The sequence below is a fragment of the Mesoplodon densirostris genome, chromosome 13 (assembly GCF_025265405.1).
Source record: "Mesoplodon densirostris isolate mMesDen1 chromosome 13, mMesDen1 primary haplotype, whole genome shotgun sequence".
NCBI lineage: Eukaryota > Metazoa > Chordata > Mammalia > Artiodactyla > Ziphiidae > Mesoplodon > Mesoplodon densirostris.
The window spans coordinates 66,122,535-66,136,837 of record NC_082673.1 but is presented as its reverse complement, the minus strand read 5'-3'; the positions used below and the strand labels follow the sequence as shown (position 1 = coordinate 66,136,837).

Genomic DNA, 14,303 nt, shown 5'->3' with positions numbered 1-14,303 from the left:
AAAGTAAGAATTAGTCATATTTCCTTCCCTCCAGGAGATGCATGCTGAAGTTGGAAAACCAGTGTTGACATTAGGCACAGGTGCTTCTTACAGAAAACCAGCGGTGGGGAATCTAAACCAGAGCAAGAAACGTCAGAATGTTTCGGCAATGACTCAAGCTGAATTTTGAAGGGCAAGTAGGAATGCCGTAAGTAGAAAGGCTTTCCATGTTCGTGGATTTTCCAGTGTATTACAGATGTAACAACGTGGTACTTTTGGGGACTCTGTAACCAGAGAAATAAGTAAATGGCAGATCAACAAGGGCCTAGGTGCTACAGCGGAGCTTGAATTTTACCTTGCAAACTAGGAAGTTACTGAGAAATTTCAAGTAGGGGAATAAAATGACCAGGCTTGAATTTTAGTAAGGTCACTTAGGCAATAATGTGGAAGATATACTGGAGGAAACATGGAGCAACTGGAGTGAGGAAATGTTAAGAGCCGACTGAAGTAATCTGGGCTTGAACTAAGAGGGCCTAAGTTAAGCAGGCAGGGGGACAATGTACAGTCTTGCTACACTCAACATGGTCTCCATCAGCAGCACGAGCGTGTCTGAGAAGCTTGCCTGAAATACAGAACCTTGTGCCGTATCCCTTACCTTCAGAATCAGTATTTTAACAAGCTCCTCAGGTAACCTGTATGTCTGGGAGGCACCACACAGTAGGGGCAGTTACTGGAGGAAAAAGAAAATCACTCTTAGGTGGGGTCAGTTTGAGATGTTTATGGAACATTCAAGGAAGCTGATCCATAGCAGTTGAGTATATGGATCTGGAGGCTGGGTTGGAGATGCAATTTAACATTTATCAACCTGTTAGTATTTGAAGCCATGGTCCGACCCAACTTTCCTGGTATCTGCCCAGGAAATTATATCATTAGGCAGAGGGCCCAGAGGGAGCACTAAGAAACACCATTATTTAAAGTTCCATACAGCCAAAGGTATCCACAAGAAACAGAAGGAGCTTCCAGTGGTAGGTATACACGTGAGCAGTGGGAAGAGTTCCAAGTGGCCGGACGGTCAACATTCTCATTTTCCAGCAGAGGTCACATAAGAATAGACAAAAGTCCATGGATTTGCCAATCTTGATGTCAGAGTAAAGCTATGGGTGGAGATTATTTCCCATTAAGTTCTTTCTTGACCTTAGTAAGTGGGGATGCAATTTAGTTTCTGCTTTCAAAGTTCAGATGAGTAGAGTATGTGAGAGGAGCTTGGTATGGAGCCAGTTTGCAAATGTTCTCTCTTCCAATAAGATGGTAAATTCTTTGAGGAATAAGGAAGGCACATAAAGATGAGTAAGACCCGGTCCTAACCCTCAGCGTTTATAACAAATAAGAAATAAGATATCTGTAGTACAAGGTGGGACATATATTATAAAATATTATAGGAATTCAAAAGAGGCATAGACTACATCCAAACAATCAGAAGAGGCTGCTTACCTCTCCTCAATTGTTATTACAGAGATTTGCTTAACATTTACATACTTAACACTTAAACTATATTCACTGCTTGACTTTTTCTCTTAACAAATCTGATGAATTATTAATAAAGTCCCATTTATTCCAAAATCCAAGGAAACTTCAAACTCATTCATGAGATATTTATTAAAATAACACATTTAGGGAAAAAAATCAATACAATTGTATACATCATTACTGAAAACTGTATACCATCATACAAAAAAGGATTTTATTTTGGGAAATCAATTCCTAATTTATGGCAAGTTTTACTTTCAGAAATAAAACCACAAAACAACACAATCTAATTCAATCTTAAAGGCTGGCATGCTGAGCAAGGAATGTTCTTATTCTTTGTAGGAGCTCCTTCTTTACACTGTCAGGTACCAGGGCTGAAATATAAAAATAAAAACATAAGAGTAAAGAAGATCCCAATTAATATATGTCAATTTGAGATTTGGTATTTTATTCAGGACTACCAACAAAATAATTTCAAAAGGAACCCTTATGCTTCAATAAAAAAATAAAGACATTTGAGAAAATAAAGTATATTTGCAATTCATTATTTGAATGAATTATCCAATACCTAAAAATATATTGCATATGTGAAAATTCTTTAAACTAGGAATAGAAAAGGCCTTTTTTAAACAGAGGCTGTAAAAGATTGATGAATTTGATTCAAATGCAACAACTTAATAAGCTTGGTCAAAATCACCATAAACCAAAACCAAAACAAAAACTGAGAAAACACTGCTAATCTCTCTACTACACAATTTCTTCAATTTGATATGAAAAAGATCAGCAGGTTTACAGAAAAATGAGCAAAGGAGATGAAGAAAAGGAGGGGCATATAGTTCTTGAATGTAAAAGGAGTTTAACCTCACAACAGAAATGAAAATTAAAACCACATTCAGATAGCATGTTTTACCAATGAGATTGGCTAAAATCCAAAGGTCAATAATGTATGTATTGGCAAGACTGAGGGAAAACTGGCCCTCTCATATTAGCTGGTGGGAGAATAAACTGACAAAACATTTTGGGGAAGGTAATTTGGCAATACTGTATTGAAATAAATGCATATACTTGAATGAGCAAAGATACAAAAGCTTCAACAGTAACTCTATTTGTTATAGGCTTATTTTTAAAATTTTGAACCATGTAACTGTATTATCTACTCAGAATATTAAACTAAAAATGGGAAAATGGGAGTTCTCTGGTGGCCTAGTGGCTAGGATCCTAGGCTTTCACTGTTGTGTGGCCTGGGTTCAATCCCGGGTTGGGAAACAGAGATCCTGCAAGCTGTGTGGCATGGCAAAAAAAAATAAAAGGAAAAAAAGCTCTGCTCTTTGAAATTTAAATTAATATCAAATGTCAATAAATAAATCTACACTATTTTCCCCCTTTTTGGCTACTAAAAATAATGACAATAAGAAATTAACTATACAGATTCTCCTCTTTATAAATTTACTGTAAGCCTGCCTAGAAATAAAGACTACATAATTAATTCAAGTCCCTGCAAATGTGATCACTATGTATGTTAAATATACTTTTAATCAAAATTATGGTGATGGAGAACAGATCAGCTGCCTTGGGGTTACAGATGTGGTGTGACTATGAAGGAACAGCTTGAGGGAGTTTTTTAGAGTGAATCTATACATGTGTATAAAGTTCATAGAACTGACACTAAAAAAGGGTCAATTTTACTGTATGTTAATTTAAAAAATAATAACAAATACTCCTCTTGACAATAAAAAGAACACTATGAAAATAAAAAAAAATATTTATTTTTACTTCTCTTTTCTTTTTTGCTCATTCTCTAGCAAGGGAGCTACAAGGGACTGAAATGTCCAACACACAAGTATTGAAGGAAAAGCAAAGGATGATTTCTACCCTGTTAACAGATTAAGTTCTTAAATGTTAACAGATTAAGCATAAATTACAGAAGTAGAAAAAGAAATTATAGAAATTCATTTAAAAACATAAATCCATGGGGAGAACAATAAATGCTGCTTTTCCCCCCTCCTTTTCCTGAGACATGATTGACCAAAAAAGTCATGTTTAGCTGTAAACAGCCCTAAAAAGATGGCTGGAAAGGACCATGAGATGTTGTAGCTCCTTCCACATGGTAGCAGTTCAGGGGACTAGTATTCACTAGTAATAATTTTAAAATCATTTATTTTTCACACTTAAATTCTTTTTACTATTTCTGTGTGAGGAAACAACTAACGGGTCATCTAATTTACCTGCTTCCACTTATAATACAACTCTCCCTCCCCCCACTGACTTCCTCAAATGAAATGATGAAAATAATCTCGTTACACTTAATTATATGATCTAATTCCTGACTTAATATTTATTACATATAAATATTTTGTTAATAGTTTGTTAATATACTACTTCCTCTCTTTCCTTTGGCTTCTCTAAACAAGGTATTAAAGGGAGAAATTAAGAAGGTAGTTGAAGTGTGAGTCTTAAATATGAATTACCCTGACCATGAAGTTATGGAGCTACCAAATTCTTAATCAGACATTCAAGAAGACATTTTTGTTTATTTTTAATAAGGAAAGAGAGCAATGACTCGGGGGCTGGTGTAAAACTCTGATTATTAAATATCAGGCTAAAGTTTACAAATCCTAGCTTCAGGTAATATTTGCCTCTACAAAATCCTGTATTTTAAAAATGATCTGTTCTAACAACCACATCAACTTACATTTGTGTACTGTTTTAACAGTGCAAAAATGTTTTACACCTCTTACTTGCTTGTTACTCAAGACCATGCACAAAAGTTGGTGAGGCAACTATAACTCTTCCCAAAGAGGAGATGCAAGTACCCACATAATTTTGGAAAGGGTGCTTTTCCTTGTATAACGAAAGAAAAGCTGCACCAGCAAAAGAGAAAAAAAAAAATATCATGTCTTAGCCCACATTTCCTTTCACACAATTTGTATTCATTCCTTACCTCTGCCTTTTGGTGTGATTTCAGCCACCAAGTCATCAACAGTAACGTGTTCTAGTCCTTTTTCTTTAATTACCTCTTATGCAAAAGCAAAAAACAAATCATATCATTTAAAATCATTATCTGTAAGAAAGATTTTCATAGAGGAAGGGTTAAGATCATGTTTTTAGAGTACAGACTGGTCTTTAAAAAAAAAAAAGAGGACACTTCTTTTTTTCTTTTCTAATGAAGGTTTAGTTCAACCTTAAACACAGTATGTATTCACCAGATCAAAAACATAAAACAAATAATTATAACACTTAGAATGAATCTGAACTGTAAATTCAAATCTAATATTTATAAAAAACTGGAAACTTACAACTGCACAGATCTTATTTCATGATAATCATATCAGCTCTTGAATGTATGGAGGGGAAAAAAACGTAATTTACGTCTAACTTGTAATTTCACAGCCCCAAATTAAAATATAGAACAACTCCTTTGCTCCTTTCTCTTCTCTAGGCTGGGCCAAAAGAAGGAGAAAGGAGTTTACACTTATTGGACCCCTATTATGTGCTGGGTGCTTTGCATCATTTAATATTCACAATAAGCTGACAGGCTGGGCGTTTTTCCCACCTCAGAGGTGAGGCAAGTGAGGCTTAAAGATTAAATAACTCATTCAAACACGACTTGAAATCCAGCTCTAGTCTTACCAGTGAAGGTCTGTATGACCTCAAAGTCTATGCTTTTATTAATTTGGCACATTGCCTTCTTCCGGTTAATGATATAAATAGTTTCTATTATCATTTGTAGAAACCAATACGAGAATTCATTATAAATATCCAGAATTCCAGCATACCCAAAAGCTGAGCCAGAAAGGAAGGCTTATCTTAGTGACACGTGTAATTTATCTAATGGCATAATCATCAATACCTAATTGCAATTTAACAAGCTCCCATTTTATAATTTTAAAAATACATGTAATTTTCTAAGAGCTTTTATAGATGATTTTTTTCAAAAATAACACTGTTAAAGATAGGAGATATAATTCCTGTAAGTCTGCCAACCGTAAAGTGCTCAATGTGTTAAGAAAAACAGACTAGGAATAATTAATGTTTCACTTTGAGTAGGCACAGCAAAAAAGGTGGGATTCCATATTCCATGCCAGAGGAAATCTTGTCTCACTTGTTTTAAGAGAAACACAAAGAAAATTTCTAAAAATTAAGGAATAGGTCTACATATTATCACTGAGAGGAGGTAATCTATTACCAACAAGATTCAATTTTCTATTTGTTTAAAATTATGCTCGAGCACTCAATATATCTTAAAATGCTGACTATAATTTTTCTAATGAATTCCAAACCAACACAGTTGAGAGCTATGGAATTAGCTTATCTTCTAAATGAAACAGATTACCTTTACAGTGTGCCTTCAACTGATCCTTCCAGCCACATTCAATTAATTTAGCTCTCAGCAACTCTTTGAGGCTGTTGAAAAAGAAGTGTTTCCAAATTAAACTACAACAGTGTACAATATCTTAGATAGGAATGTTTGAAGCAAAGCTTCAACTGTTCAATTAAAAATCCCACCTTCCAGTTATAAAACTTTAACCATGGCCTAATCTTGGTTCTACCACTAAAAAGTTCTTTGATCTTATGCAAGTCATTTAAATGCTGGGCCTCATTTTCGTCATCAGTAAAATTCAATGAAGTGGATGGGGTACAATTCTTCTTAAGAAACCCTACTCTCTGGCCTTCTTACACACTTTCTACTTCCCTCCACCAACAGGAATATTGTGGGTTTTGTACAACTTCAGAAGGGTATTAGTTGAGTTTGAAGCAGCTGTACTTTTGAAATCTTCAAACTCCAAAATCCATTCTTTAACTACAAATTCTTACCCATTAGCTCTCTTATTGCCCCTATATCTAACCTCATAGACTTGCCCCTCCCTTTTTCTCATTATCCTTCTAAATTACACACTAACTATGGTATTTCATTAATTCTAAGACTGTGTTTTCCCACATTTTAACAATTCAGTAATTGGCATGCCTATCATAATTTAATTGGCAGTATTTTCTTTATTCTTAAAGGTTAAAAAAATATTGGTGTGTATTACAACTAATGGCATCATGGGTGCAATAAAATATTTTATCCTTCTGCAATACCTAGTCTTATAAAACCTCAGTCTTCAACTTAAATCACCTCATTTCTCAGCTTAAACATGTCAAGTCCCAAACCAAACTGCTTCTTTTTCAGTATTCCTAACATCCACTATGTGACATTTCCATCTAGATGTTTACGTCATTTAACCGTAACAGGGACAAAACCCAACTCTTGCTCCTCTTCCATATCAAGCTGTTCTCCTTGTCAGACTGGCAACTCCATTCTTCCGGATCCTCAGGCTAGAAACCTTGGCAGCATCCTTCACTCAGCAATTTTTATTTTATTTTTATTTATTTATTACTATTATTTTTTTTGCGGTACGCGGGCCTCTCACTGCTGTGGCCTTTCCCGCCGCGGAGCACAGGCTCCGGACGCGCAGGCTCAGCGGCCATGGCTCACGGGCCCAGCCGCTCTGCGGCACGTGGGATCCTCCCGGACCGGGGCACGAACCCGCGTCCCCTGCATCGGCAGGCGGACTCCCAACCACTGCGCCACCAGGGAAGACCCACCATCTTCTCTTGACTGGACTGTTGCCAAAGCCTCCTAACTCGTCCCCCTGCTACTTCCCTTGTACACGTCCTTCTCCTCTCACTGCTCAAAACCCTCCAGTGGCTTCCCAATTTACTCAGAATACAATTTCAAGTCTTTACTACAACCTAAATGACCCTGCATGGTCTGCCCCCTCCAAAGCAATGCCTCTGACTTTATTGTTTCTCTCCTTCACCCAGCTGACTTAGTCTTATTAGTTTCCATGGGTTCCTCAAAATGCCAGGCAAGGGAACTCCCTGGCTGTTCAGTGGTTAAGACTTGGCGCTTTCACTGCTGGAGCCTCGGTTCCATCCCTGGTCGGGGAACTAAGGTCCCACAAGGTACACAAGGAAAAAAAAATGCCAGGAAAGCTCCTGTGTCAGGACCATGGCTCTTCGGAGTCCCCTCACTCCCTCATATTCTTTTGATCTCAGTGAAGCCTACTTTTTTTTTCTTATCCAAAATAACACACCTGATTATTCTCTACTTTATTTTTCTTCTAGAACTCATCACCATCTGACATACTACACATTTATTTTCTGTCTCCTCCCATTAGAATGTAAGCTGTGTAAAAGAACAGGCTTCATTTTGTTCACTACTGTATCTCCAGCACCTTAACAGGACATGGCATATGGTAGAAACTCAGTAACTTTAAGCTGCATGAATGAAAACAGATAAAAAAACAGTAATACATAATACCCTATACCCATTATTGGCAATACTATCCTCTCAGTTTCCCAAGGCACTGTTCTAGAGGCTTTCCTCGTCCTCATTCCTCATGTCAAGGGTTGTTGATTTTACTTTAAAAAAAAAAAAAAAATCTGTAAGTTCTCCTTTCCATTTTTGCTGTTTTCCACTTTTAACCTATCATCTTCTGCAATTTATCTCTAGCCCTTCAAGTCTATCCTCCATACTGCCAAAATAACATTCCTAAAGTGCAAATATGATCTAGTCAGTCCCCTTCTTAGAATTTTTTAATGACTCCCACCACCCAAGGATAAAGTCAACAACAGATGTTTTTGCAAACTACCACCTATTTTCCTGCCATTTCTTTGACAGTAAAAACACTCCACAACTCTCGGTGTAAGAAATCCGGGTAGGGCTCTAGCAATGGAAATGTGACCTAGGCAACACTGATTATGAATGGCCTATTACCTAAGTAGGATGGTAATCTAGCTAGGTCCTTTGCTGAAACTACTAGAACGGTAGTCTCAGTTGGAGAGATGTAAATTTTGAACTGCTAATTTCTGCCACCTTGTGGGTAGTGCCTTCTTGAGAATAAAGCCAACAGAGAGGAAAGCAGAGATGAGAGACAGAAAGACAGACATGTTCTTGGCAACAGTTTTTGAGTGCCTGGACCCAGTGGTGCCTAAAGCACCTCCAAGCCCTAGACTTTTAGTCACACGATCTTATACAGAAATTGGCTGAGCCAGTTACTGAGTTCAGTTTCTTATCATTGTTAATGGAAAGATTTCTGATTACACAAAAGCCACATTTCTCCTGTCCACTGTCTTTCACATTTTAACTGCACAGTTCCCCAGAATATTATCATATTGTAACAAATCTCTTTGACTTTGCATATTCGGTTCCATCTGCCTAGACTGTCCTTTCTCCTTTACCGGGCTGGGGAACTGCTAATCCTTCTTACCCAGCTGAAGTACCACTTCTACTATTTTGTGAGAGCTTTACTGATTACCTTAATTCCCAGGTAGAACTGAGAGATCCCTCTTGTTCCTTATATATATTTCTCTCATACAATTTATCACCCTGCTCCTGGAAGCTTTTTTTGATTCCTTAGACTCTCCTCTGCACTTCCAAACCTATTTATTCTTCAAATATTTAACTGGCCAATTATGTGCTAGGCATGACGCTCGGTATACAGTAGTATTTCTGCTGTCAAGGAACTCAGATTCTATTGATACAAACTAGCAAAGGAGGTGATTATAATACAAAGTGATTAAATACTATGATGGAACAAGGTATTTGGGAGTTAACAGATTTCTAGAAGAGATGAAACTTAAATTAAGACCTGATAATGAGGTAAAATTAGTTAAAGATGGGGGGAAGGAAGAAGAATGTTTCGGAGAGTAGGAATAGCACACATTGCTCTGAGGTTAAGAGGGCTTGGTAACTGAAACTGGTTCCATCATGTTGTCTCCCTGTTAAAAAGTGGGTAACATTTTATCTTCAGTTGTAGTTATCTGGGTATGTATTTTTCTTCTCCATTAGATTAGACATTTTTTGAGAGAGAGTCATTTCCTGTTCATCTTTGTACGTGATCCACTTCCCTCCAAATCTTGCAATATTGAACAGACCTAAGCATTTTTAACAGATGTTAGGAATTGCTTTTGATAATCTCAATTTTCTGTAATTATTTCCACTGACATCAGTTTTGTTACTTTTTAGATTCTTATAACTGTAATTTAAAGATGTTAAATGTAATTAATTAACACAATCGATTACTTACCGTTCTCTTTCTCCAGTTTCTATCAACTTTTGGTTAATTGCTGCTCTCATCTGCGCATCTTTGTTCATCTTGCTAACCTGAACATCAACATGTATTTTCAGATATAGAACACTTACAAAGCATTTTCTTCTAAATCCTCTCAAGCACCTCAACACATTTAACATTCTGTCTATCAACTGAAGGGGTGATAAATTTCAACAATGTGTTAACAAGGTCCTTACTCCTAATATTATTTACTGCATCCCAAGAAGTCATGATCATGACCTTACAATTTTCTTCCCCCATGTACCCTTTATTAATGAGTCTTTGGATAATGACAATTACTGTAACATTTATTAAACACCTATGTGCCTGGAACTGAGCTAACACACTGAGTTTTTAATCTCATTTAATTCCCAGATTTTATTCTTTTATGCAAGTACTATTAACATAGTTTGTATTTTACAGATGAGGAAACTGAGGCACCGAGATAGAAAAGTGGTGAAGGCAGGACTTGAACTCAGGTACTGTGACCCCAGAAGCCACAAAATACTTTAACCGCACATAATAACTGACTGCTAATCATTTCTGCATCTTAGTTAACTGCATTCAAAATTTGGGGGAAGCTATATAACCTAAATATCAATAGAAGATTAAGCACAGTTTGTGAAAAATGAAATTCCTGGGTAAGGATCTTAAGTGCTTTACTTTACTTTCCACTAGTATGTACCCAGAATTACAACTGCCAAACTAGCTGTAAGTATGTGTGTGTGTATATGCTCTTTATCAAAGCTTGCTGGTTGGGTTAAGGAGAAAACAAATCTCAAATTAATTCCTAACTTAGAAAATTATCAGTTTTCAGTAAAAAAGGACAACCAAAATGGTGTAAAAAGGACAGGGAGGATAAACTGTAAAACTTGGAATAAGCTAACGTTACTCCACTTATCTGTCACCAACTTGAGACTACTTTTGTTGTCCCCCACCTCGCCGCCTCTATGAAAACTCAAGGCTGGCAGTGAGTTTTCAGAGTTGATTTTTTTTTTTTTAATAGAACAGGAAAAAGGAGAGGTTGAGAAAGGACTAGGATATGTTTGCTTTTGCAGTTGGAGGCTAACATTTTCAAAATAATACTAAGGTCTAGTCCGTACCATTAGCAGAATACTGAACTTGATCTTGCCTTGGCCCCCAAAATACGGAGAGTGACCTTGGACAAGTCAGTTCTTAAAGGCCTCAGTTTTCTCACTGGTAAAACAAGGGCGCTAGGGGATCCCTCCCAGTTCAGACAGTCTTTGGGAAAACAGAATAGGGCGGAGACAGCGGGAGAGGCGGGAGGGGAGGAGCCAGAAAACAAAGCGAGGACTGGCTTCAGGCCAACTCCGGTAGCACGCCCTGTCGGAGAGCCCTACAGGCCCGCGAGCGCGGGTCGGGGAAGCTAACGAAAGACAGCACATCGAAAGGAGCCTGGGCTGGGCCCGGGTCCCGGCCCTGAGGACCACGGGCATAGCTCACCACCATCACCGCGGGCGAGGGCCGTCCCTTCCCAGCGACGAAATGACCCTTGCGCTGACGACCGTTACCTACCACACTCTTCGGCTGCCCGGACCTAGACCCTCAGTAGCTCGGGCACCTAAGCACACAGAAAGCTAGCACACGCATTTCCGGGGCGGGGTCTCGCCACCCTGCCTATAATGTGAGAATTTAACCAGCGCGGGCCGCCTCCTGGTTGCTCAGCCCTCTGGGTAAGAGAGTCCAGATCCTGCTGTCGTACTGGCATTAAGTTCCCTGAAAACTACATATCCCAATATGCAACAGAACCAACTTCCCCGTGGGCACTACATTACCCAGAAGGGGTGTTACGCCGCAGTGTTTGCTGGGGTGGGAACCACGCCGCCTCGCAGCCACGGTAATACGCGTGAAGCGCGGACCTTTCAACCCGAACTTTATTAATTCTCACGCTAGGCCCCTGGAAGGCGATGGAGGTGGCCGCTAATTGCTCCCTGCGGGTGAAGAGACCTCTGTTGGATCCCCGCTTCGAGGGTTATAAGCTTTCCCTCGAGCCGCTGCCCTGTTACCAGCTGGAGCTTGACGCAGGTGGGTAGCGGCGGTGCCCCCTAGCACTCATTTCCTTTCTCCTTTTGGCTTCCGAAACTCGACGCTTCCCGCACTTCCTTCTTTTCTGACTCCGGCTAGCCAGGCGACCGTGGCCTTCCTCACGGCCTGCCGGGCAGGGGTGGACCAGAGTGGCTGGTTCAGGAGAATGATGCCCATCCCCGACCCCCGAGGGAGCCGCCTTCGAGTGGCTCTGCCGTAGCGGGACCCTGGGCCGGCTCTAGGCTCCGCTGCCCGTGCTCCGAGGTCCTGCATGCGGGTGCTTTCTGGGCTCCGCCCTCCTGTCGGTCCTGGCCTGGCCCCTGCTGCGGAGAGAGCTCAGGGCAGGCTTTCCTCCTGGAGCATCCTCTGTAAACGTGTGCGTTGAGAAGTCACACCTCTTTGGAGGACCTTCTGCTTCTGTTTCCTCTGGCCGAGACCCAGTTCTTAGAAGAGAAACTCCATTGCAGTTAGGAGCGTTTTCAATTACCTACGGGCCATCAGATTAAGGACTCTATCGTAGATTACATCTCGAGAATGTAAATCTGAGGAAAAGTTGGTTTAGTACCCACACTTACACTACTTGTTTTGTTTATCTGTAGGTGGCGGGAGTATTCATCCTTGTTTTTACAAGGTAAAGAATGGCATTTTTGTTAATGATAAAGAGCTCAAAGATTGCATTTTTAACACACAGCCCTGCTGATTCTGGTACATGTTGTCAGTGGATCACACTTTGAGAAATAATCTAGAGTTAATAAGTTTTATAGAATCAAATAAGTGTTTATTCATGTAACGTATAAATTATATAAGTTCAGAAATCTCTATTGAGAGCCTGTTTTATGTTACATGCTGATACAATCAAGATGAATATGACACAGCCAGTAACATAAAAATGCTGTTGTCTAGTTAGGAAGAAAAGTGTAAGCAAATAATTATGAGACAATAAGGCAGTGATAGGAATATGTACAAAACATACTGATAACGTTTCAGTATCTTTCCCAAACCAGCCTGGGACATCTGGGAAAGCTTCCAAAAGAAGTTGATATCTAAGTTGAGCTTTAAAGAATACGTAGTTGATCAGGGTAAGAGAAAATGAGCTTGATGTTTCTATTCATTCCCTTCCTTTCTCTCTCCCACCCCATATAAATGAATGATACCACCATGTTAGTTAGCCTTGCATTAAAAAACCACCCCAAAACTCAGTGGCTCAAAACAGTAAGCAGTTATTATTGCTTACAAGTCTACGGGTCAGCTAGGTGGTTTTAGTCATGACTGTACTTTCTCATATGTTTGGGGTTTCTCTGGCTGTAGGCTGGTTTAAGATGGTCTCTTATCCTTCAGCATGCTGGCACAGGGTTATTCCAAGAGTCTTGTCTTGAAGAGTTTTTCAAGCTCTGCTTGCAGTAAGTGTGCTATTGTCCCGTTGGCCAAAGCATGTCGTATAATCAAGCTTAGAGTCAATATGGGAAGCTCAAACCAAAGGGCATAATAGATCCAGGGAAGCATAAAAAATTGGGACTACTAGTGCAGGTTGACATAATTGCTCATGCGAGAGTCAGCTTTGGTGTATTTCTTCTCTTTTATCCCCTATTGTTTCTCAGCAAATCTAGTTAACTCAAAATCTTGACTTCTCCATGCTTCTACCCTTGTCCAAGTCCTTGTTATCTCTTACCTGAACTATACTACCTTCCTGACTAGGCTTCCTGCCTTCGATTTTGGGCTCCTTCATTCCATTCTTTGGAAGGCAGTACTTATAGTTTTTATCGATAACTCTACATTTGTTTGCTATCTGTTTCCTCCACTAGACTGTGAGCTCCCTGGATACAGTGGTGTTTCTCTTGTGCTTGGCATAGTGGGTACTCAATACATTGAGTGAATGAAGAAGAGAGGTTGTTGTTGAGGTCATTCCATTCATGGGAAGCATGAGCAAAGGGAAAAAAATTAGATTGTGTGCAGGGCACTATTGCTGTATTGCCTGAGCAAAAAATCTACTGGGAAAATGAGAGGACTTAGGTGAGGGCACGTTTTGTCTTTTGGACTTTATCCTGTGAGTCAGTGTTTCCCAGGCTTTTCCATGGGCAATTACAATAAAACATAAAGCTCAGCTGTCATTGATTTACCAACTTTTTAATAAAGCTCAGCTGTCATTGATTTACCAACTTTTTAATTTGCTAAGTGCAGGTGTTTCTTAAGAACTATCACGTACTCACCCACCCTTTCATAAACAAAAGGATATTTTGACACCAAAAAAGCAGGAAGCAAAATCTCACAATAAATAGTCCTCTTAATTGAATACATTAACTTTATGAAAAACTGAGTTGTTCTTTTTCGCCCCTCATTTCACCAGTGTTGGTCTTAGATTCTGTTTGGGATGCACAGGTGGAGGTGATGAGGTGCCATTTAGGGTTTTAAGTGTGGAAGGAAAGTGGCAGGTTTGGGGATTGAATAGTTCACTCCTAGGCTCTGTGGAGATTGAGTTTGGAAGATGAGGGGAATGGAGATGGGGAGACCAGCTTGGAGGCTTTGCAACAGTTCACATGAGGAGCTTTCATTAAGAATTAATTACTTGAGGAGGATGATGAAGAGGTTAATTCTTTTAAAAACTGCCATTTCTAGAGATATTGTGAGGTGTGATTGAGCTACTCCTCCTGACAG

At 39.3% G+C, this 14,303-nt stretch overlaps 2 protein-coding genes across 4 annotated transcripts in view; one reads left to right on the top strand and one right to left on the bottom strand.

The window, feature by feature from the left end:
* Positions 1-1,617: 1,617 nt before the first annotated feature.
* ENY2 (ENY2 transcription and export complex 2 subunit) lies at positions 1,618-11,233 on the bottom strand. 2 transcript variants are annotated; one of them, XM_060115808.1, is made up of 5 exons: positions 11,142-11,233; positions 9,582-9,658; positions 5,840-5,910; positions 4,448-4,522; positions 1,618-1,880 (listed from the first exon to the last, which is right to left on the bottom strand). In XM_060115808.1, the coding sequence occupies exons 2-5, from the start codon at positions 9,647-9,649 to the stop codon at positions 1,804-1,806; spliced, it is 291 nt and encodes a 96-aa protein (XP_059971791.1). In that variant the 5' UTR covers positions 9,650-9,658; positions 11,142-11,233; the 3' UTR covers positions 1,618-1,803. The 2 variants fall into 2 exon arrangements, with proteins under 2 accessions (XP_059971791.1, XP_059971790.1); XM_060115807.1 differs by having other exon boundaries at positions 11,070-11,223.
* Positions 11,234-11,419: 186 nt separating this feature from the next.
* NUDCD1 (NudC domain containing 1) overlaps positions 11,420-14,303 on the top strand; it is an 87,800-nt gene continuing 84,916 nt past the window's right edge. For both annotated transcript variants that reach the window (XM_060115694.1, XM_060115693.1), the window contains exon 1: positions 11,420-11,651. In XM_060115694.1, the coding sequence (XP_059971677.1) occupies positions 11,534-11,651 (118 nt within the window). In that variant the 5' untranslated portion in view covers positions 11,420-11,533. The remainder of the gene's footprint in view (positions 11,652-14,303) is intronic.

Bases quoted from the DNA above. Each gene is read 5' to 3' on its own strand.
- ENY2 (XM_060115807.1), bottom strand. The intron at 5,911-9,581 runs GTAAGTAATCGA...CTTTTTCAACAG, and splicing joins GAAACTGGAGAAAGAGAACG to CCTCAAAGAGTTGCTGAGAG. The intron at 1,881-4,447 runs GTAAGGAATGAA...TTTATATTTCAG, and splicing joins AATCACACCAAAAGGCAGAG to CCCTGGTACCTGACAGTGTA.